The 25,053-nt window shown below is 45.1% G+C and overlaps 1 protein-coding gene across 18 annotated transcripts in view; it reads right to left on the bottom strand.

Annotated features, from left to right (window-relative positions):
• Nucleotides 1-287: 287 nt before the first annotated feature.
• The window catches only part of FAM110A (family with sequence similarity 110 member A), a 181,308-nt gene continuing 156,542 nt past the window's right edge, over nucleotides 288-25,053 (bottom strand). For 12 of the 18 annotated variants that reach the window (XM_074211804.1, XM_074211802.1, XM_074211796.1 and 9 more), the window contains one exon: nucleotides 288-6,359. In XM_074211804.1, the coding sequence (XP_074067905.1) occupies nucleotides 5,159-6,187 (1,029 nt within the window). In that variant the 5' untranslated portion in view covers nucleotides 6,188-6,359 and the 3' untranslated portion in view covers nucleotides 288-5,158. The other 6 variants (XM_074211810.1, XM_074211809.1, XM_074211811.1 and 3 more) reach the window with 6 other exon arrangements.

A 25,053-nucleotide genomic window follows, 5' to 3' on the forward strand; every position in this document is an offset into this window, starting at 1 on the left:
ATCAGCGCAGCAATTGGGAACAATTTTGGGCTGTCTGCAAAGGAGAGAGTACCATCTGTATCCAGATAAGGAGCTGTGGAGTTTGAACAAAGTACAAGGACTATTCCCTTTAATTTGGAAAAAAAACCAGATATCTTATTGTCTGATCTTGTTACCTCTGAGAATTCTGTTCTCTTTAAGGATATGATTTCTCTCTCATCACACACAAATTGGATCAAAGTAAAACACGGAAACAAAGTAAAGACTGATGTTGTGCTATCTGTGGGGTGGGGGTGGGGGTGGGGGAGGGAAGCAAGATGGGGGAAAATTGTAAAACTCAAATAATATCTTCAATAAAAAAAATAAAAACAAAAAAGTGGGAAAAAAAAATATGGCTAATAGGGCAGCTAGGTGGTGGCCCTGGAGTCAGGAGTACTTGAGTTCAAATCCAGCCTCAAACACTTAATAATTACCTAGCTGTGTGGCCTTGGGCAAGCCACTTAACCCCATTTGCCTTGCAAAACAACAAAAAAAAAAACAATAAAATTTTAACTGGGGAAACATTTAACAAATTTAACAAAATAGATTAAAAGTATGTATTAAAAGGATATCTTTTTTTTTTTAGGTTTTTGCAAGGCAAATGGGGTTAAGTGGCTTGCCCAAGGCCACACAGCTAAGTAATTATTAAGTGTCTGAGACCGGATTTGAGCCCAGGTACTCCTGACTCCAAGGCCGGTGCTTCATCCACTACGCCACCGAGCTGCCCCCAAGGATATATTTTTTAAAAAAAGAATGATGATGTGCATGCTGTCTGGGGAGGTAGATACATTGATTGGTTCTGGTGAAATTTCTTTTCTTTTTTAATCTTTATTGGGAATATTAGTAGGATAATAGAGAGGAGGTAATCAATCTGCCTTAGATCCATACCATGTAACCCTAGGTAAAAAATCTAGTGTCCTAGGCAACTTCCTTTTTATTTTTTGGATTTTTTTGCAAGGTAATGTGGTTAAGTGACTAGGCCAAGGTCACACAGCTAGGTAATTAAATGTCTGAGGTCACATTTGAACTCAGGTCCTCCTGATTCCAGGGTCAGTGCTCTATCCACTGTGCCAACTGACTGCCCCTCTATGCAGCTATATAATACTATAAGTTACAGTATGTACTAATTTCCAATAGTAGCGGAAGTTTCTGCAGTAGGAGTTCCCTATAGCAATGAAATCATAGAGCCAGTTCCCACTGTCTATAACAAAAGGATTTCTGGGTGGCAAATGGGGGGAGGGGCAGGAAAAGAATAGACCCAGAAATGAATGTGATATAAAATGCAGCATGCTAAATGGGTCTCTCAAGTCCCCCCCCCCCAAGAACCGACATTCTACAATTTCACTCAGTTTACCTAGGTTGGACAGGATAAAGATATGGATTTGTCTGGGGATAAGGTGCTGGCTTAGCAGGCTAGGCAAGCCTGAATAGAAATCCCAGATGCCTGGCGCCTTTTTCTCAGCCCTGCCGTCTCCCAGGCGTCCCTGGATCCTGATCCTTTGCCCTCACACCTGTCTTTTCCAGGGGGCCCAGGAAAGATACACCAAGAAAGCTGGCCTCAATTTGGAGCTGTGTACATTTGTTTCCAGACAGATGAGGGGGAATAAATCATAGAAGACTAGGGTAGTGTGACCTTGGAGAAATCTCCTGGTCCTCTATTTCCCCATTTGTAAAATAAGGGAATTGAATTTGATCATATTTACAGTCCCTTCTAACATTGTCATTCTGTATCCTGGGCTGACATTCCATGAGTGTGATTCAGGGTGAACAGAAGCACACCTACACAAGGTGAGGTAGTGGGAGCCAGCTTCTTCCATGGGTATCTACCCTCAAAAACATATGAACAGGATTAAGCTATAATCAGTTGCTCCAGAGGCAGACCAGGATTGGTTAGCCTCACCCTAGACCCCTTCCCAACGAAGAGAATACTTTGAAACACAGCTACAAGCCCCTTGAACACCCCTAGTAGCTTTGGCAAAAAGCACTGTTTCCATGGCAACAGTTATAGCCACTTTTCTTCTGGTTCTATCCTCTGCCAGGGAATCTTTGCAGTGAAGATGCTAAGTGTGCCACTGGGTAAAAGAATCAAAGGATGTTTGAGTTGGAAAGCACGGATGTTAAAAGAATACATGACTTCTTCTGGTCAAAGGAATTTTCAATAATTAAATTCAACAAAGATATATTAGGTACCTACTGCATGCCAAAGAAGAAACAAAGGTCAGATGGGGGAGAGAGTGGAAGGAGGGATGCCATCAGCAGCTGAAACTGATTTCATCAATATAGGGAACTCTCTGTGTGTGGAAACTCCCTTCAGCAACATAAGCAATAGTAATTTAAGCCTTAGAGTGTTACCTTGGGCACCTGGGGTAAGTGACTTGTCCACATTCACAGAACTGGTATGTCTGAGGCAAGGCTTTGAGTGATGTCATGGCTAGCCCTCTATCTGTTATACCATGCTGCTTTATAAAGTTTGCATAAAAATACAAAATGTCCTAGAATGGGCCAGGAGGGATCTTAGAGACCTTATAATTCAACCTTATTTTACAGAGGCAGAAACCTGAGAACCAGAAACAAGTGACAATCTTAAGGTTACACAAATGAGTCAGAGTTGGGACTAGAAACTAGGTCTCCTGATTCTTAAGACTAAAACTGCCATGGAGTTTAGGAGCTGCCTGGCTGTCTGACAAATAGAGGCATATTTGCTGCTGGCTAGGGCACCTTGGATATTTTTCAACAACCACTTCAGCATCAATCGGAAATCTCCTTTCAGTGCTCTCACAAAAAACTACCATAAAAACCTCCAACCGACAAACTGATTAGTGTTTTCCTTTCCTGATCCTCTGGCCAGCAAGATCCCTGGGGAAAAAGAGGAAACCATTTCTCCTTCTCCAGTCTCAGCCTGGTAGGCCTAGCAGCTTTCCAGATGCCCTCTACCCTAGGTACTCAAACCAAGTGGCCACAGCTGTAATCTCTCCTGCTCTTCATTCCTTCAGTTGCCCCTCTCCATTCACTCCAATAGCAAGGATAGGGGGAAAACAAGGAGTCTCAAATGAGGACATCCTCAAGCTCCAAAACTGAATGAGGTGTCAGAAACTCTCTAATCTAATCCCCTAATTTCACAAAAGAGGAAACTGAAATTTAGAGATTAGAAATGACTTGCCCTAATTCCCACAGTAAATTCAAAGGCTGGGTTGGAAGGGATCTTGGTGGTAATCTAGCCAAATCTCTTACATTTTGCAGAAACTGAGATCAGAGAAATGATTTTCACCAAGCCGTGATGATCAGGAAGGTTTCCTGACTTCCTATTTAGTGTAGTCTCCAAGTCTCTGTGCCTCCCATCCCTAACCTGCCCCACTCTGCCACTTCTTTTCCTGGGTTTCCTATGTCTCCTGCTCTCCTTCCCCTCTCTTTCTCCTTCAGATCTTTCTTCCTCTGTGATTTGGAACAGGAGGTAAGGAATAAAGCTGACTATGGTCAGAAGACCAGGATGAATTAAGAAGTGGCCTTAGAGATCATCTTATCTGAGGGTTCTTAACCTGGGTTCACAAAAACCCTAGAGGTCCACTGGCTATCAAAGGGTAGATTTTAGGGCATCTATCAACTTAAATGGGGGGGGGGGGAAGCTTTATTTTCACTAGCCTTTCATTTCCTTTGTAATACTTTGTATTTTTTAATGCATTTTAAGAACTTGATTCTGAGAAGGAAGGGTTCCATTGGGCTACCAAAAGGGACCATGATATAGTACTTGATATAGTCCGATTCTCTTTTGTAGATGAGGAAATTTGAGGCCCAGAGATGGGCAATGATTTGCACAAAGTCAGTCAATAAAGACGCAGGGCCAAGATTCAGACTCATATCCTCTGTAATTTCAAACCCAGTATTCTTTCTCTTATCCCATTGCATGATGGCCCTTTCAATGAGCCAGGCTGGATTAGGTCTGTGAAGACTCTGCCCTCCAAAAATCTCAGCTTATCTAGGGAAGAGTTAATAATTACTGAAACCTTCAAAAGCTTTCGGTTTGTCCCCGTCCCCCTCCTCCCACCCAGGGCCAGGACCTGGGCCTAAACTTTGAAAACAGGAAACCAAGAACAGCATTTTCAGAATGAGACTTTTTTGTCCAAAGAAAAACCACTTAGGTTTATTAACAAAAAGCAAACTCCAAAGAAGGTCAACAGGGGTCCAACTAGTGGCATAATGAAACTGGGTCCCCAGAGCTCAAAGGAGAGACCAAGAGTTCAATTTCTGAGAGAATTTATCCAAAAGAAACAAGGTAACGAGCACGAGCACCTACCTATGAAACAAACAAACACACACACACACACACCTCTCTCTCTCTCTCTCTCTCTCTCTCTCTCTCTCTGACTTCAAGAAAATGTGCTGGGGCACCAGAATAGAAACCCCAGCATATGCTAGACCACCAGGAGAGAACAGCTTCCAGTTTCCACACCAAGTCTTTCCAGTGTCAGGCTGGTGGACATCCTGGTGCCCCAAGTTCCAGATACATTTATGTGCTGAGGGGCTAGCTGCCCTAATTCCCACCCTCTTGGGCAATTGGCAAACAGAGCATCAGCCCAACAGTATGTGCTGGGAAGCCCCTGAGAGGATTTAAGATGGGGGGGGGGGGGAGTCTTGCTTATGAAGCTTTCAGACCAAATACATGGTCCTCTGGCTTCTCTTCTTTCCTTCAAACTTTCTATCAAACAATGGAAAGAATGAGCTCAAAATGACTTCACATTGGCCTGGGATTCCACAGATTGGTTCCTCTCTCTTTGCCCCCAAAACCACTACTGGATTCCCCTTCCAGCTCCCTGCAAGGAGGGGAATCTCACATCATCACCACCGCCACCACTTTCTGTATTTGTCAAAGTGTCTGCTTCCATCAAGTCTATTAAGAAGGATCTAAGTAGGTGACATTTCTGTTGAAGATATTGGTTTTATGGAACCAGATGTGAAAGAACTCTGTCCTGAGGTTCCTGGCCCACCAATCCTAGGCTGGATCTCCATGAAAACATCCAACAATAGGGAGGGAGTGCCTTTCTTCATTGTGGGTATCCACAGTGACAACCACAGAGCCATTTTGTCCCTCCCAGGAGGGGGCCCCAAGCATCCCTTCTCCTCAGGAGCACAAAGCCAGAGGCATTTAAACATTGGCGCCTCTCTGAGCTGCCTCTCGAGCCTGCCGCAGCCCATACAACCACTTAATGACACGGGCATTTCGCTCAATGACAGAGACACCATAAGGGGTTCGCTCTCTGGCCTTGTCCTCGGCGGTGGCTTCACTACGCTGAGAGCGTGTGCCCTCTGAGCTGCTGGTGCTGACACTGTGAAATTTAACTGAAACTATGTCTGAGCTGGCCCTGGCAAAGTGCTCCACACCCAGGCCACGGGCTTCCTCTGGGTCCAGACCACAGTAGTTAAAGAAGCGTTCAAGGTCAGCTGTGGCCCTAGAGAAGCGGTCACTCAGGTCTGACTTGGAGCGATGCAGGTGGGTAAGACGTCGAGGGCCCTCTTGGGGACTGGGGCCAGGTGAGGAGCCCAGGTTAAGGCAAGGGCTGACAGGTGAGTTGGGCATGACCCGGATTTGGGGTTCCCCAGAGGGTCGGACATCCACCCTGCGTACTGCTGCTATACTGGGAGGTCGAAGAGGAGTAGAAAGGGAACCCTCAGAGGCAGGGCTCATTCGCTTCCCATCCCCCACGGACATCCGACCCAGGCCAGGTGAGGGACCTGCCTTCCACTTGCGTTCTGGAGGAGGCCCATCAGACAGGGGTGGAGGGCTGTCACACAAGTTAATGAGATTGCTGAGGACATCCATGTTGAGAGAGGCCCGGGCCCCACAGGCCTCAGCCCGACGGCTGCCTGCACCTGGAGATCGGCGATTGGGAGTCAACATTGCTCTACGAACTCCAGGGCTAAAGAGGGGTTGCTTCAAGAGTAAAGGCTTTATAGGCTCCTGGCGGGTGCTGGCCACCCGCAAACTCTTCACATATTTGGCCTTGTCTGCCTCCAGCCTCTCCACAGCACTTGGTTTTCGGACGTTGCCTTCACCCTGGCGTCGGAAGTAGCTGGGCCCCTTGGTAAGGATGCGGAAGGGCATGCTGGAGGCACAGGGTGCCCCGGGTGCTACCTCCTTCAGGCTGTCTGCTGTGGTAAGGGTCTCCACAGGCATGTTCGTCAGCTTTTGCCACTAAAGAACCCCGGGGACTTGTGGAAGCTGAGGCTGGGATCTAGCAGGAATCAGCAAGAATTCACATACCCTGGGCTGGTCACTGGAGGGGGGTGGTAGAGACAGCAACAGCTGGGCGTCTTAGGCTCCTGAGTCTTCTGGAGTGTCCAGTCCACTATAGGAAAAGAATGGGGGAAGATTGGAAAGCAGAGTTTCTATCAATGACTGTGGCCAGAAACCCCAGCTCAAACAAAGGCACAAAGGTACAGCATCTGAGCTACCCTACCCACCCCCAACCCCAGCTACCAACAGCCCAGTCTGCTAGAGAGCACAACTGAACAAATCCCACAAGCTCCCTTCCCTATTTCAATGCTCCAGGTCCCACCCCTAGCTGGTTTCCCCTCTCACCCAAAAGCCAATCAGTATGCAGGAAGGAGTTTCAAATACAGCCCTAAGACCTACCCTCTCCTCACACACTCTTCATTCTCCCAACAGACCAAGCAAAGATGGGAAAAGAGAAAGAAAAGGAAGGGAGGGGGGAGGGAGAAAGATGGAGACAGGGGAGGGAACAGGAAAAGATGAGGGACAGATGGAGGAGGTGGGGGAGATGGGGGAGGGGAGCTGGAAGAAGAGGAAAGATCGGAATGAGGGGAGAAACAGAAGGAAGAGAGAAAAAGGGAAATGGAGATTGTGGAAAATAGAAAGACAAAGTGGAAAGGAGACAGATTGAAGAAGGAAAAAGGATGAGGCAGTGAGGAAGAAAGGGGAAGGGAGCAGAGAGATAAGGGAGAAAGGAGAAGGAAGATGAGGGAAAGAAAAAGAAGAGGGGAATGGCAAAGTAGAGAAGGGAGATAATAAAGGACAAAGAGGAAAAAGATGGAGAAAGAGAGAAAAGGGATGATGGGGAAAAACAGTGTGGTTGAGAGAAGATAAAGAGAGAGAGAGAGAAAGGGAAGAAAGGGTAGAGATGGAAGTTTGAGAAAAGGTAGAGTAAGAAAGAAACAATTACAAAGAATAAGCAAGATAAGGGAGAAAGAAAAATAAAACTTAAAAGAGTAGGGAAAGAAGGATAGGGAAGAGGAAAAAGTCAGCAAATTTCCTTGCCCTTTTTGGAGTCTTTCCCCTGCCCAGGAGGCAGGCATATAGTGTGCTGCTATGGAAAGGACTCCCCCCTTTCCCCACTTCCCCCCTCCAGGGACTAGCCCTAACTCTTTAACACTAACTTTCAGTTGGATTTTGGGTGTTTCCTCTCTGTATCAAGGAGCTGATGGGTTTTACAATGCATCCCAGAGAGAGCTCTGGCCCTTGCTTTCCCACCAGCACCATAAGTTACACCAGAAATACTACAGTCCTGGCATTTCCTGGCCTTGCCAAATGAAAGGGATATACAGGGCATGGATATTGGAGGCCAAAAGTTCCTTTACTATTGGATCAGAGAATTCAGAGCTGCATAAGATTTTGGTCATTATCTAACCTTAACCCTGATTGTTTTACAAATGAAGAAACTTAAGTCCCAGAGGGTCCAAGGTCACAGAGCTAAAATTTGAGTTTGATTCAATTCAAGAGAAGGATGGTGAGGAGTTACAGATAGGAGAAGAGAACTTGCCTCAAAACCAAGATTTGAGTCCAGTTTTTGTCACATGATGACTGAGTGACCCTGGAATTGTAACCACTCCGTATTCTAGGTAACTCTGTTCTCTAAAGAGAAGGGACATACTAGTATTGGTAAAAGGGAATTCCTTTCTGGGAGTTGTTTTTACCAATGAAATTATATGACCAGTCCCAATCCCCCAGAGTAAGTTCCTTTGTCCTCAAAGTCTCCAGCCTGCCCCTAACTCCAATTTAACTTCAGCTGAGGCAAGCACAGCCCCAGGCTCCATGTACACAATCCTATGTAATGTAGAAGGGAGGGCAGGACCAGGCAAAGGATCTAGCTCCCCTCCCTGCCAAGGAACCAAAAATACCAGGGGTTATGATTCATCCTAGGTCACACAGCCAGTCATTCAGTGGTGAAGAACCCAGGTCTCCTGAGTCCCCAGTGCAGAATTTTTTCATTTTTTCCAGTGCTTGGAGATGGCCAGGGTGGGAGTAAGGGGGGGAAAAGGAAGGCAGGGGAAGAGGCCTTGACCTCCTAGTCCTAAGGGGCTGACAGTGGAAGCATCTTTTGGTGGATAGTTTTTGCACTGTCTCTCCAGCACAGGGCCAAGTAGGGCTTAATAAATGCTTCTGAGATGAAAGAAGGGTACAGGAAACCCTGAGGTTGAAAGGAAAGAACTCCAGCTTCAGAACCAAGGAGAAAGGGAGAGAAAGAGGAGGATGGGGGGCAGAAAGAATGATTCTCTCAAATTTTTCTCTGAGAGTCAAGATGGTCCTTCACCCCTCAAAAAGAGGGATGAGAAACAGGAGGGCCTTGAATCCCAAGACACTCTGCTTGGGCCCTCCCTGAGCCTTGAGTTAGTCCTTAGTGTTCTGCCTTTTTAATGTTATTTCTCCCTATTCATTTATATATGGTCATGATGAATGCCCCCCAGGATAATGTAAATTCCTGAGGGCAGGGACTAGTTTGGGGTTCTTTTGGCTGTATCCCCAGGGCCTGGGATAGCTAGGAGATACAGTGAACAGGTCTGGAGTCAGGAGAACCTTTGTTCAAATCTAGCCTCAGATACTATCTAGCCGTGTGACTCTAGACAAGTCACCCTGCTTGCCTCAGTTTCCTCAATTGTAGAGTGAATTGGAGAAGGAAATGGCAAATCACTCCTGTTGCCAAGAAAACCCCAAATGTGTTCATGAGAAGTCAGACAGAACTGAAATGACTAAACAACAACAAAAGTCCTTCGGCCTAGCTTAATAAACTGCTGGCTGACCTGGACACAAGCTAACCAGCTAAAAGTCACCTCCCCACCTGGCTAAGTGACCTGCTACTAGAAATGGGCCCTCTTCCCAATCCTTGCTTGCCTCCTGCCCTTCTCCTGCCCAGGCCTTGGGAGCTCACTTAGGCACCTCCCATTGCTGGCTGATGGGGGAGAGGCTGCAAACCAGTCAGACTCGTTGCTGAGAAGAGCTCACTCCCTGAGAAGGAGGTCACAGATGCCAAGGGCCGAAGCACTCCACCCCCTGCAGATGGGCAGGCTGAGTTCCCATAATTCTGCTGCTCTCTCAAATCCCTCATTTTCATCAGAGAGAATGATCTCAGGGATCCAAGCCCAGGGAATGTGGGAGGGAAATGTATTTTACCCCCAAAGAATGGGAACAACAAAGATTCAGGCACCCCTGGCTATGGGCGACCTCACCGGTGGGGGAAAAAAAAATCTTACCTTAGTCTCAAACTGAAATTCAGGGAGTCTCTTGCTAAAAGGGTACAAAAATGAAACCCTGATCCTCTCTCAAGCTTCTAAAACATCAGTTCTTTCTGAATCTCCAAGCACCCCAAGCATGTGATTAGATAGCATATATAATTTGTCCCATTTTACAGACAAGGAAACTGAAGTTCTTCTGAAAGGTGAGATGTCAGCCCTCCAAGAGGCAGGGAGGAAACAAAAGGAAAGAGTTCTAGAATGGAAGTCAGAGTCTGAATCTGAGTCTTGCCTCTGCTACTACTTAACTGTATGATTCTGAGTAATTTTGCCCCCTCTGGACCTCAGTTTCCAGGATTTAGCTAGATGGGCCCTTTCAAGTCTCAATCCAAAGATTCTAAGTGTCAAAGTTCACAGCAAGGGAATTTGATCAGAATTTGTCTCCATGCCCAGTCCCAAAGTCTAACTAACAGCTAGTTGGGATGGGTTTTCAAATGATGCGCCAAAATCCGCTGGCACAGTCCCAACGAGTGACTCAGGGCAGGCAGGATGAATGGCAGATCAGACAAGGGAAACGTCCCCAGGATCCAGTCCATGGCCGCCCTCGATCCCTCTCTGCCAATCCATCTCTCCCCTAAGAGGGCGGGGAGCCAGGTCCCCCAGAGTCCTGGAACACACAACTCGACAGCTCCTCACACTGAGGACAGGGAAAGGGGAGTGGGGCAGCCTCTTGTCCCAGTCCCTCCTTGTATGCCAAAGCGAGAAAAGTTAACATGGTGCCTTGCCACCCTCCCCCTTCAGGATCCAACCAGTTCTTACTATCCAGAACTCAGCCTTCTCTTCTCTGGTCTTAGTTTTCCTCCTCAGTCTTTGCTTTAAGTGAGGAAAGATATTCTGCTAGGGCAAAGAAGGGTCTACATCCAAAAATCTCAGGACCACTGTCACAAAGGCATGGCCCTGGAGGGGTCTCATCAGTCCCCTAAGTAATAATCCCAGCATAAATATCTCCCTTAACCCTCAAGTCCACCTTCCCAGGATACCATTCCCCACCACCACCCCGAGGTTTCCGGGATCCCCAGCGTCCCAGGTCTGAAGCCAGTCACATACCTGACTATGCTCTCTCCAGTCACCAATCCCTCTGCTCTGCCCTGCTCTGAGCTGGCTCCCCTACAGCTCAGGTAACCCACCTTTGCGCAACTTCCTGCTGCCGTCCACGGGGAGCAGAGCAGCCCTGGCCAGGGTGTTACCTGAGAAGGGACCAGGGAATGGGAGGGAGCCCTGCTCCAGACTCACAGCCCTGCCACCAAGCTGAGGGAGGAGGAGCTGAGGGCTCCAGAGAGCTAGCTGCAGGAACCTACGATCGGTGTGACCCAGGCATGGGGGAAGGCCCAGAGGGCGGAGACATCTGAGCATGAGATCCCAGCCCACCTCCTGGAGGAGCACTCCTGAAGCTCCATCCAAGTGAGAGGTTAGGCTCCTGGATTCTCAAACATGGATGAAGTGGAGCAGGTCAGCAGAGCAGCCAGGAGAGAACCACAGAATAGGATGTTGAGGCAGAAGGGGCAACCTTGTTGGAGTCAGAAACAAGAGACACGTTCTAGTTCTGGCTTTTATACTGTCTCTCTAGAAGACCCTGGACAAGCTACTTCCCCTGTCTGGGCCTCAGTTTACATTTCCAGAAAAATAGAGAAAAATCATACTTGTACCACAAGATTGCTGGGAGAAAAATACTTTGTAAATTGCTACAGAAATATAAGCTGTTGTTGCTATTATCAGGAGGCAGGGAAAGGAATGGAGGACCATCTGCTAGGGATACTCTAGAGGGGATTCTCCATTTAGGCAAAAGGTATAACTAGAGAGCTTCTAAGGTCCCTTCCAGCAGATCCGGTCTCCCAGGCCAAACCAGCACTGGCTAGCATAGTCAAGGGCCCCCTACCCTCCTGTTTCACAGTGCCTGGTATACAGTGGACCCTTAAAAACTGCTTGTCAACTAACTGGTTGCTACAGACACTGCTGTGCTCTGCCCCCCAAACTGGTCCTACCCAGAAGGAAGGGAAGACACAGGAACAGTGGAGGCAAGGGGAGGGTGTACAGGCTGATCATTCAGCAGACAGCAAATCATAATAGCTTCCATTTCTAAAATACCTTAACATATATTATTGCTAATATTGTTTTCCTACTTCCTCCTGATCCTTTCCATATTAACTTAAAGAAAGCAAGCTTGGGCAGGTGATATTAAGCCCCTTTTACAAATTGTGAACCTGAGGTTCAGAAGTACAAAGGCTATTTTCCAGGATTACACAGTGAGTAAATGGTAAGGCTCAAATCCAGGTCTGACTTGCAAATCTACAATTTTTTCAAATAATTCCCAACAGAGCCAGGCCCATAAATCTTAAAAATGCCAAAGAACTTCTGGAGTCAGATCTCCCCCTGCCCCCACCTCCTCCTCCTGCCAAGCACAAGTTCCTGAGAGAATAATGGAACAAGTTCGGCCAGAAGGGAACCCAATCCCATGTCCTCCTAGACAGCTACCCAAAAAAAAAAAAAAACAAAACAGGGGGAAAGGAAGGTGATTCAGCAAGGATACCTCTCTCTCTTTTTCTTCCCCCCACCCCCAACTATGAGTCAGCCCTGAAGTAATCACCAACCTGCCACCCACCCCCGAGGCACAGATGGGGTCAGCCTGGTACCTGAGCTACCAGGTTTTCCAACCAAAATTCCAGAGAGAAAAATCAATCCATATCTCCCCCTCCTTTCCAACTTTCTGGGAAGGATCACCCTTCACCTTCAATTTACATGCCAGCAGAGGAAGTAGGGCACTGAAAGATAGGTAGGTAATGGAAAAAAAATAGATTAGGAATTTGGGGTTTTGAATTTTCCAAAATCTTCCGATACAAACAATATAATTTTGGGCAAATCACTTCATCCTTCTAGATTCTATGGTCTCATCTATAAATGGGAACAATGATACTTATACTCCTTCCTTCACAGGGTTTTTGTGAAAATAACTATAACAATGGGATGCCTCAGGCAGGGCCAGTTTTCTGGTAAAATCATTGAGGTGGCTAAGTATGGGACTTCCTCCTAGATCCCAATTTACCAGCTTAAGCCTCAAATACCCAGAACTTTCCCTTCTTTATCCCTTAGGGACTGGACATCCAAGAATATATCAAAATCTTTAGAGTCATGAGCTTCAGAAAATAAAGGAACCTTGGAAGTTATCTAGTCCATTCATTTTTCACTGCTCAGATGATGGAGTTGAGATCCACAGAGGTCCAGAGGATTGCCCAAGGTTACCTGGACTAAAAATATCAGAGAGGATTCAAACCCAGGTCCTCTGATTTTAAATCCAGGGTTCTTTTGACTTTTCCCTGATTTATAAAACATGCTTTTATTTCTAGCCTGTATTACCCCCCACCCCGGGAGAATGAATTCCATGTCCCTGAGATAAAGTAGGGATCCTTTTAGTGCAAAGATTATAAATGGGCAAGAGTCAAATATAAATGGAAACTGCCTTATGCTAGGAATAAGATATCTGGTTTCTAGTCCCAGCTATAATACAAATTAACTACATGGCTTAGGTAAATCATTTATTCAGAAGCCTAGTGTAGTAAAGAGAAAGAACCTGGAATCTGGAAAGACACAGGTTCATCTAGGACACTAATACATTGTTTAGTGGAGCTGTGAACTCATCCAACCTTTCTGGAGAGCAATCTGAAATTAGGCCCAAAGGGCAATAAAAATGTGCATACCCTTTGATCCAGCAATACCACTACTGGGTCTATACCCTGAAGAGATTATGAAAAAGGGTTAAAAACATCACTTGTACAAAAATATTCATAGCAGCTCTGTTTGTGGTGGCAAAGAATTAGAAATCAAGTAAATTCATCAATTGGGGAATGGCTGAACAAATTGTGGTATTAGGTATGTATGTTATGGAATTGTTCTATTAGAAACCAGGAGGGATGGGATTTCAGAGAAGCCTGGAAAGACTTGCATGAACTGATGCTGAGAGAGATGAATAGAACCAAAAGAACATTGTATGTCATAACAGCAACATGGGGGTGATAATCAACCCTTAATGGACTTCCTCACTCCATCAATGCAATAATCAGGGACAATTTTAGAGTACCTGCAACAGAGAATACCAACTGGATCCAGAGAAAGAACTGTGGAGTTTAAACAAAGACCAAAGTCTATTACCTTCAATTTTTTTTTAAAAAAGTGTCTTATGTACAAAAAAAAACCAGGATCAAATTCTGCTTCTGGCACTTATAACTGTGTGGCCATAGACAAATTACATTACTCTCTACATTTTTAAATTTCCTCAGCTGTGAAATGGGATAGTAATGCTTGTGGAACAGAAGACAAAGCATTGAATTTGGGTTCAAAAATCTGTCTCTTACACCAGCTGGGTAACCCTGGGGAACTCACTGAAATTCTGTGGGCCTCAGTTTTTTTTAATTTGTAAAATATCTTTAGACTAGATGACCTCTAAGGTCTTCCAGCTCTAAATCTAAGAACACAGTTTTGAGGTCTTTGTAAGATACTTTGCAAACCCTGAAGCACTGTATTAATGTCAGCTGCTGTTATTATTCTCCCCTTCCTCATAAAATGAAAGAAGTGGACTCAACAGTCTCCAAGGCCCCCTCCAGTTCCACATGCTACTTTCTAAGGTCAGTTCCTTGTGAAGTATTTCCTGAACTTCAACTACCTGCCCAGTCCTGTGCTGTAGAGATTTAAAGATAAATAAGAGGAATTCCTAGTTTGCAGGAGCTCAAGTAAAGGGAACCAAGAACCCCACTCATCAAACAGAAAACAACAGGGCACAAAGAGATGATACCCTACTATGCTCCGCGTGTCTTTGGACTTTGCTTCCAGCAGACAAACAGTATCCTGGCAAACATTCGCTGAACACCTGCTTTGGGCAGGGGATGAAAGCAGCAGGTGGAAAAAGTAGGGCCTAACAGAAAAGAAAGATTATATCAAAGAAAAGATCACTACCAAGGCCAGGTTATCTAAGCCTAATATCCTATCCAAAAAAAATAGCCAGTTATTCCTCTTATTCATTAAACCCCAGTGTCTTTCTATAATCTTTAGGATCAAGAACAAAACCCTCCATTTGACCTTGTAAAGCCCCCTTTTTGTGGAAAGGGGAGCAAGGCAATCAGGGTTAAGTGACTTGCCCAGGGTCAAACAACTGATAAGTGTCAAGCATCCTGAGACCACATTTAAACTCAGGTCCTCCGACTGCAGCACTGGTACTCTATCCACTGTGACACCCAGCTGCCCCTGTAAAACCTTTTTTAATCTGGTCACTTCTTAGTTCCTGCTCTCCTGCCTGTAATCTGCCTCCTTGCAGGTTTTAGCACAAGTCACACCCTTTAAACTACAAGCAGGTTGCCAGGCCACCTCCCATCCATCCACATTAGGCCTGCCCAGCTCCCAATGATAAGAAGCCTTTCTCAGGTCTCCTTAATCTTCATAATGGAGCTTGTCCATCTCTTTTCTGTACATCGCTAGTTGTTGTCTCCTCCCTTAGAAGGTGAGTTCCTTGAGAACAGGGATTGGTGCTCTTGCTGAGCAGGGACTGGCACAAAGTAAGTAATAAACGCTGACTGATGGATAGTTGGTTCTAGAAGCTCAAGAGAGAGCTCAATCCCTGGTCAGGCCTTAAAATAATCCCTGAAGAACTGGTAGGATTTAGACAGAAGGAGGGAAGGCAGTAATGGACAAAGGAACAGGTCTCCTGGGTTCTGAGGACAAGAAGACCCCTCAACTGACTGGGGCAAAGGCATGCTGTGGAACAAGGGAGGAAGATTGAGGCCAGAACACGAAGGTTCTCAAATGTCACACTGAAGGCTGGAAGTGACTGAAGGTTTTTATTTGGGAACTATCTTTCAAATTTCAACATGTGCCTCTTAATTCTACTTTCCTGGGATGTGTAATCAATGGAGAAAGCCCCAGAGTGAGTATCAGGAAACCTAGATCTTCATCCTATCTCTGTCTCTGACTCACTTGGGTAATAAAATCATTTCCTATGACAAATCATTTCCCCTCTCTAGGCTTTCCTATCAAAAAATATTGAACTTAAAGCACCAGCCCTGGAGTCAGGAGTACCTGGGTTCAAATCCGGTCTCAGACATTTAATAATTACCTAGCTGTGTGGCCTTGGGCAAGCCACTTAACCCCATTTGCCTTGCAAAAACCTAAAAACAAACAAACAAACAAAAAATATTGAACTTAGGTGGACTGGGCAGGGGAGATGAGGTCCTCAGACCACCTCCTCCCTTCCCCTAAACCATCTCTGTCAGTCTCTTTGCTCAGCTGTTAGAGAATCCCCATATGGCAAAGTAGAATACTGAGACAGTCCTAAAGCTGGAACTCCAACTCAGGACACAGGATTCCAAGTCTAATGCCAACTCGGCTGCTATTTTTCCTTGGGGTGGGACTGAGGGAGAGACAAGCTAGAATTCCCCAGTAGAAGAGTTTTCTTCAGGGTAACTAGATGACACATTGATGATACACTTGGAATCAAAACAGTCTGGGGAACTCTACAAGTGGCTCCACCCTCTAGAGATGCCTCCTTTGCTCCCAGCACCCTTCCTGAGCTGGGGCAACTAGCCTATGTCCCTGGTCTGTGATACTGAATGGTACCTGGGTGAAGTCCTCCCTGCCCCCCCCATAGCTCCATACATTTCAAGGAGCACTGTAATGGTGAGGAAAAAGCCTTAACCTGGGTGTGAGAAAATCTGGGTTTGAACCCTATTTCTATCATCAACTCACTATGTGACTTTCCCTTTCTGAGTCTTAAGTCTCCTCATGGGACAAATAAGAGGTTTTCCTATGAGATAAGCTCTGAGATGTCTTCCAGCTCGAATGGTCTGCAGTAAAAGACAGAGGCAAGGAATAGAATGAACTCAAGAGTTGATTTAAGGAACTAAGTTTGAATCCTGGCTCTAATATCTAAAAGCTATAAGCATCTATGTCACTTTAACATCATAGAATCTCAATTTCCTCAGTTGTTTAAAAAGAAAAAGTATCTTTGAACATAGGACTAAAAAGGACCTTTGTGACCTGCTAGTCCAGCCCCTTCACTAGGGCTCTAAGGACCCAGAGAATGAAAGTGATTATCAGCCCAATCTCATGTAAGTAAAAACCACTGAGTCTGAATAACAAACTGGATGTTGGTTTCCTGACACTGATTCCAGTATTCTTTCTATAACTTTTAAAACCTTACCTCTGGGACAGCTAGGTGGCACAGTGCATAGAGCACCAGTTCTGGAATCAGTAAGATCTGAGTTCAAATTCAGCCTCAGACACCTAAAAATTACCTAGCTGTGTGGCCTTGAGCAAGTCACTTAACCCCACAGCCCTGAAAAAGTCAAAAGAACCCCCAAAAAAACCTTACCTCTAATTTTTTAGCATAGTGGGTATAATCCAGGGCTTAGTTAGGAAGACAGGGGCTCAAATATTGCCTCTTACACTTACTAAGCACTTATCTTGGGACAAGTCTCTTAAACTCTATTTGTCTTTAGCAGCTACTTAGGAATAATAAGTAAAACCTCATTTATATATTGATTACTACTTGTCCAAGTACTTGCTAAATTCTGGAGATACAAAGAAAAAATGGTTGTCTCTGACTTCTAGGAGCTGACTAATTCATAAACAGCCTTCCTCCTAAGAGGGAAGTGGGGATAGAGCATGGGTCTGGTGACCCTGGGCAAGGCAGAAGGCATTTAACCTGCTTCTCTCAATTTCAACCATAAAATGGGGGGGGTCATAAATAGCACTTCACAGGTTGTTTTGAGGATCAAATGAGAACTATGTAAAGTGCTCTAAAGAGTATAAATATGCCATTATTATTAAAATAAGGGTGATTATTACCCATAATTCCATAACTATCAGACACAAGAGGCTCATTCTGCACTAGTAGGAATGAGTTTACCATGAAAAATGGGCACTCTTACCCTTTAAGGGCCTTCTCATTAACAAGACAGTGGGAGTAGAGCTGAGGTATGGATTATCACCAAGAGGAAGCAAACCCCTAAGACCTTCCTCAAGTACACATCTGAGCACAGACCTTTAACTACTGTTCTAAAACTCTCCCAAGAACAGTTTTGGCTAAACCATTTTGGGGAAAATATATTTAGGACTGGGTGGAGTAGAAAGGGAGGAGATATGTATTGTGTTGGTTGGGAAGTATCTGTTATATCAAAACAATGTGTAATAACTACATCAGTTGTTGGGCTGTTGTTATTTTAAAAGTCCCCAAGTCTCTTTTAAAGTCCTGGGTGGGGCAATTGGGATTTTTTTTATAATCAAGACAGTTTTCCTCCTATCTAACTTTTCTGACCAGTTGCTGTTTCCTTTTTCAGGAAGGGTAATCTAGCCCTCACTAGGGAAACATCAAGGCCAGATAGTGTTCCTCTCCTTTATCCAGGCTAACCCTGGAATCAAGTCTTACTATCCGTGGGGGTCTGGGGAGGAAATAAACTGGCAAGGTCATATCCATTTCAAGTCAGCTGTTGCCTCACTGAACTGGCCCCAGACCCAAGCAGCCCCTCAGGCACCGCTCCAGAGCCTGCTGACCCCAGTGGTATTTCTGGAGCCTTACCTGATCCCCCTGGTGCATGTTACACCCTGAGAGGGCAAGACCAAAACCTAATCTGGTTCATCACAGCTGACTTGAAAACAGAACTAAAATCAAGGAGATTTAGATTAATCAAGATTACAAAGAAACAGATTTCAGTTCAATATAAGGTAAAATTTTTTGAGCAACAGAGCTACTCCTCAATGGAATGAACAACCATGAGGCAAAGAGCTCCCTCCCCATCACTGGCAGAATTTAAAAGTAGAGGTTAACCAAATCTGCTACTTGCTAGGGATAGTGCAGTGGCAACAGGAAAAAGCTGAGAAGTGAGCAAGGCCAAGCATTGTCCACTGTGAATGACTTAGCTATCCTGAGCAATATAATGACCCAAGATAATTCTCAAGGACTTAGTATGAAAAATTCTATACACCTTCAGAGAAAGAACTGATAGGAATCTGAATGCAAATCGAAGTACACTTTTTTAAAGTCTATTTTTTATGGAGGGTTTTTCTTTTTTCCTTTTCTGATCTATTCTCTTCTTTGTAACATGGCTAACATGGAAATGTTTTGCATGATTGCACATGTATAATCTATATCAAAGTGCTTGCCTTCTCCAGGATGAGGGAAGGAAAGGAGAAAATCTGGAACTCAAAAATGATACATTGTGAATGTAAAAATTGTTTTTACATGTACCTGAGAAAAAATGAAAACTTTTTTGAAAAAGAAAACTTTTTTAAAAATAAAATTTTAAAAAAAGTTAAAGAAGCTAGATTTGGAGTCAGAAGCACTGGATTCAAATTCCAGAACTACTACTACCTGTTCTACACTGGACAAGTCAATGCCTCTTCAATTCATTCTAAAGCACAGTGAATATTTACACTATTCTTAGCATTCCCTAATTGTTATTATAAGTCAAATCCACCACCAACCGCCTAACCCCAGGAGACTGTTAGCTTCCTAGGCAGCAGGAATTGTATTTTCTTTATCTTTCTATCCACAGGGCCCAGCATCCTGCCTTGCATTTAATAGGTACTTAAGAATTGTCAAATAAAACTGAAAAGAATCTTAATATCATTATACATTAAAATACTGTAGGGAACCTAGAGCTCCTCTTGCACAGATCCTGAATCTCCTTCCACTACACTTGGATAATTAGTCTTCTAACTTCTTTTAAATACCTGAGAAGATTTTAACACACCCTCATCTTCAAGAATAGGCATTAATTATGCCTCAGACACCTACTAGCTGTATGATCTTGGGCAAGTCCCTTACCCCCTGTATGCCACAGTTTCCTCAACTGTAAAATGGCTTTAGAGAAGAAAATAACAAACCACTCCAGTATCTCTGCCAAGAAAACCCTAAAAGGGTCAGGAAGAGTCTGAAACAACAACCACCCTCCTCCTAAGGTGTTCTCTTCCTTGGTTTCTGTGACAGTGCTCTCTTGGTTCTCCTCTTACCTGCTTCTTCTCAGTCTCCTTTGTTAAAGCATCCTTTCTTTTGCCTGCCAAATGTATAGATTCACTAGAATCCTATCTTGAGTCTCTTCTTTAATCCAATCTTCTTTGTTGATTCACCTACTACTTAAATTTCAAATTATCTCTATGTATTTTAGTCTCAGTCTGTACAACCAGCCCTCATTTCTGCCTTGTACTTCAGTCTTGTATTATCAATTTCCCGTTGTATAGCTCCACCTGGATATCCTAGACACCTAAAATTCAGGGTGTCCAAAACAACTTTCATCTTACTTGTAAAGATAAAAATCATTTGCTTGGTTTTTAAAACCCTGTATATCCTGACCCCTTTCTTAGACCTTCCTCCCTGCTCCATGTATCTGTGATCTGGTGACCCTTTGCCTCCTTGCTTATTCCTAACACAAGACACTCCATCCTCCAACTACAATCATTTTCAATCAAATTAGGGGCCGTTAGATGGTACAGTGGATAGAGCACCAGCCCTGGGATCAGGAGGACTTGAATTCAAATCTTCCCTCAGACAATTGACACTAGCTAAGTCACTTCACCCTGACTGCCTCCCATCCAGGGCCATCGCCAGTCATCCTAATCCATATCTAGTTACTGGACCCAGATGGCTCTGGAGGAGAAAGTGAGGCTGGTGACTGAGCACAACCCCCCTCACTCAAATCCAATTCATGCGCTTGTCATGGCATCACCTCCCTGATGACCTGGTCTTCTTCCAGAATGAAGGACAAACATCAGAAGCATTTTCACTAACTGGTTCCCATGTCTGGAATCTCCTTCATCTCCCTTTTCTGAATTCCTCCGGAAATAAGATAAAATCCCATCTTCTCCAAGCAGTCTTTTCCTATTGCCTTGCAAAAACAAAAATCATTCCTTACTGCCTCAAGGTAAAATATGAACTTATCCAGGTATGTCAAGCCTTTCACAACGTGGTCCCTATCTTCCTTCCCAGCAGAATCACTCTTTGACCTATATTCTGTCTCAATCGAAGTAGCCTCCTAGCTGTTCCCCATGGGTGGCATTTCACCGCCCACTCAGCATGCTGGCAGTCATGCTTCCCTCCACCAGGACACGGAGAAACACCTCTGGCAGAACCCCTGGCTTCCTTCGAAGCTCGGCTTGGGTAGGTGCTTCACACCTGGGGCCTTCCCTGAGCCTCTCAGCGTTGCTTCGCGCACTTTGCACCCACAGATCTGGCCTCGGTTCCTTGAAAGCAGAGGATGATACGTTTTTGTCTCGGGATCCCCGGAGCCTCAACCCATTGCCCTAACAGCGCCTTTTGCACAATTACAAATGACAACAATAATGCACAGCTCGGATGGGCCAGGCTCTATGCTAAAGGATCTACAGTTCTCTCCTTTGAGCTTCACAATAACCCGGGAGGTGGGCGGCGCTGTCATCGCCGTCGGACGGATGAGTAAACTGAGGCCCAGGGAGGTTTAAAGGAGCCCAAGGCCACACGGGCTGGAAGCGTCGGGCCCCGGCGGCCGGGCCGGCGGACTGGGAGGGCGCCCGGCCTCGCCGGGCGGCTCCGGGCCTTGGGAGTCCCCTCGGCTCCGTCGCGGCTCCTGCTGCGGGCGGGCTCCCCCCCAGCGCCCGGCCTCCACCCCGCCCCCGCTGCTCGGGCAGAAGGGGCACGGAGGTAGCCGACCGAAAGAGGGGCCCAGGCCCCCTCGAGGCCGCTCCGACCCGACCGAGCCCCGACACTCACACGCCCGTGGGACGCCCGGGGAGCCGCTCCGCGCGCCCGCCGCCGCCGCCGCCGCCCCTCCTCGCACGCAGCCTCGGGAGCCCGGCCGCTCCCAATGCCGCCAGGCCGCGGGCTGGGGGGGGGGCGTCTCGGCTGTCCCCTCCTTCCGAGGCGCCGGGACCTGTTCAGCGACATTTCCCCGCACTGCGCCTAAAGGCCAACGCAGCGGGTCGCTCATTCTGCCGGAGGTCACCGTCTCTTAGGCCGGGAGGCAGGAGAAAGGGGTCCTTCGGAATCTGAGCCCCCCCTTGAAAAGAGCGGAATGGTTCATCCCGGATACGCCGATTGGTTCCTGGGCTCCCTTCGAACTCCGCGCTGCCTCAGTTGCTAGGCGACCGCTTTATGAATGAAGTCTTCCTCCCAGGCCCGAAACCCCCTCCTCCCGCCCGGCTCCCCTTCTTTCTCCTTTCATCACCGACTACCGGAAGAAGCCGCGCCCACCACCCCGCGCGACCCTTCGTGACCCCGCTTGGGGCTTTCGGGTTTTGCCGTGGCCTTCTCCAGCTCATTTTACAGATGAGGCAACTGAGGCAGACATGATTAAAGGACCAGCCCCGGCTGCTCAGCGAGGCCGGAGTTGAACTCAGGAAGATGATTCTTCCCGCATCTCTGTCCTGGACCGCCAAGCTGCCCATCATCATCCGTACTTAACATCTAAATAGCTTTCATTGGGGGCGGCTAGGTGGTGCAGTGGATAGAGCACCGGCCCTGGAGTCAGGAGGACCTGAGTTCAAATCTGGCCTCAGACACTTAATAATTACCTAGCTGTGTGGCCTTGGGCAAGCCACTTAACCCCATCGCCTTGCAAAAAAAAAACATAAAAAAAGTAAGAAGGGTTGGCGAAGGCTTCCAGGAGAAGGTGAGGTTTTAATTGGGACTTAAAGGAAGGTAGGGAGGGGTCAGTATTTAGAGTGGAAGGAGGACAGTGGTCCAGGCATGAAGGGCAGCCAGAACAAATGCCCAGAGCTGAGAGATGGAGCACGGAGAAGGCCAGAGTCACTAGACCAAAAAAAAAAAATGTGTAAGAAGACTGAAAAGACTTTGTGAATTAATCGACTATGATGGACGAAGCTCTTCAGAGAGATAGGACAACCCTGGGAGACCTGTTATGGACAAGGTCAACCACATCCAGAGGAAAAAACAAAAAACACCAGAGAATCTTTTTAAAAACTGCTTTTATGTTTTTTCCTCCTATCCCATGATTTTCATTCTTTTCCCGTTGTCCTAATTCCTCATACACATGGGCAGCTAGATGACACAGCAGATAGAGCATTCATCTTAAAGTCAGGAAGACAGGAGTTCAAATCCAGGTTCACACACTTGACACCAGCTATGTGGCTTTGAGCAAGTCCTCTTGATTCTTATCTGGCCACTGGGACTCAAAGGACTCCAGAGGAGAAAGTGAGGCTGGTGACTTACCAGAGTCGCCCTCACTTAAATCCAATTCATCTATTTGTCATAGTATCATGTCCCCTGTCTTTCCAGGAACAAACATCATGATCATCAGTATGTAAGCATGTTAAACACACAGGTTACATGCACAACTTTTACCAGACTGCTGGAGGGGGATAGAAAAATGTGTAACTTAAAAAATATGCAAGTGGAAGAATGTTGAAAAATTTTCATAACATGGAATTGGGAAATTTAAATTAAAATTAAAAAAGAACATTTGGGGTGGCTAGGTGGCATAGTGGATAAAGCACCAGCCTTGGAGTCAGGAGTACCTGGGTTCAAATCCAGTCTCAGACACTTAATAATTACCTAGCTGTGTGGCCTTGGGCAAGCCACTTAACCCCATTTGCCTTGCAAAAAAAAAAAAAACCTAAAAAAAATTTAAAAAAATAAAAAAGAACACTGGAAAGATGGGAGAGGCTAGGTCATGAAAGGTTTTGAATATGAAAACAAAACATTTTGTATTTGCTTATATTTCACAGGAGGTAGTGGTGGACTTTGACTCTCAAAAAACATGTCTGTAAGGACAATTGGATGGCACAGTGGATAGAGTACTAGCCCCAGAGTCAGAAGGACCTGAGTTCAAATTTGGTCTATCATTTGATATTTACTAGCTGTGTAATTTTGGGCAAGCCACTTAACCTCACAAAACCAAAAAACAAACAAAAAAAAATGCCAGCACTAGGACTATTCCCCAATGAGATAAAAAAAAAAGAAGGGAAAGTCCTATATGTTAAAAAATATTTATAAAAACTCTTTTAATAATGTCAGTAACAGGCCGAAGACACTTAATTACCTAGCTGTGTGGCCTTGGGCAAGCTACTTAACCCTGTTTGCCTTGCAAAAACTAATAAATAAATGAATGAATGAATGAATGAATAGATAGATAGATAAATAAATAAATAAATAAATAAGCAAATAAATCATGTCAAGTAACTAGAAACTAAGTTAATTGGGTAATAGTGATACATAAAGTATGGCACATAAATATAATGGAATACTATTATGCTGCAAGAAATTATGAAAGGAAAACCTAGGAAGAATTATGGTTAGTACAGTGGATAGAGTTCTGGTCTAGAATCAGGAAGACCTGAGTTGAATGTGACACCAGATGCTAGCTAGCCTTGTCTCCTCAGCTAGTCATTTAACTTCTCTCTCCCTCAGGTTCCTCAACTGTAAAATAAAGACATTACTAGCACATACCTCTCAGGGTGGTCGTGAGGATAAAAAGATAATATTTGTTATTGTCTGATAACATAGTAGCCACTACTTTCATTGTATGAACTGATGCAAAAATGAAGTGAGCACAACCAGGAGAAAATTTATACAATAATATTTTAAGGCACTCTGATCAATTCAAAAATTAAGCATGATTCCTGGGGACCAATAAAGTCTGATACCCACCCTCGAAAAAGAGGGAAATCAAAAGAATAAGATACATTTTTGGAAATGACCAAACTAGAATTTGTTTTGCTTTGCTATGCATATCTTTTGTTATATGGGTTTTGTTTTGCTCTCTTTTCATCCTCTCCTTCCCTCAGGTAAGAGGGGAAGATGGGGGGGGGGGGGGGGGAGAAATGCTTGTTTAAAAAAAATAAAATTTAATTTAAAAAGAAAATATAAAGGAACACTGATTTGAACAACCTAGGTAGGATCACTTATAAGCACGGGGTCAGGAGTCAGGGTTCAAATCCTACCTTTGATTCTGGTTATCTGAGTCATTTGTATGAGAGAAGTGTGAGAAAAGTCATGTTATTACCTTTCTTTTAGTCTCAATTTCTCCTTCTGTAAAATGGAAGTAATAATAATACTTACCTTAAAGGGTAGTTGTGAGGATCCAATGAGACAATGTAGGTCAACTGCTTGACTGATATGCTAAATAAATGGGGTTTTGTTATTATGATGGTCCAGGAATAGACTGTTTCTTTTGTCCAAGAATCAGCCTAGCCAAATCTGAAGAGGTTGGCTAATCCCCAGCAGGTTGGCCAAGGTTTCACTAACAAACTAATTAAGCCCTGTAGATTCCATTTCCTCCACATTCTTGGCCTTTAAAAGCCTTCTTCTAGCTCCCAATTGCCTTTCCAGTCTTATTTCACCCTTTAGTTCACTCTCCAATTCAAGTTACAGGAACTGTATACCTAAACTAATCACTGAGAATTCTCAAAGGTCATCCCCACCCCAACCTACCACAACTCCTACCCACCCCCTACCTGCCAAATGCTTGGAATGTTCTTCCTCTAATCTCATCCTTTTAGAGTCTTTATCTTTCTTCAAGGTTCCACCCAGGTACCATCTTCTTTGTG

This window comes from Macrotis lagotis, chromosome 1 (genome assembly GCF_037893015.1).
Source record: "Macrotis lagotis isolate mMagLag1 chromosome 1, bilby.v1.9.chrom.fasta, whole genome shotgun sequence".
In the NCBI taxonomy this organism is placed as follows: Eukaryota; Metazoa; Chordata; class Mammalia; order Peramelemorphia; family Peramelidae; genus Macrotis; species Macrotis lagotis.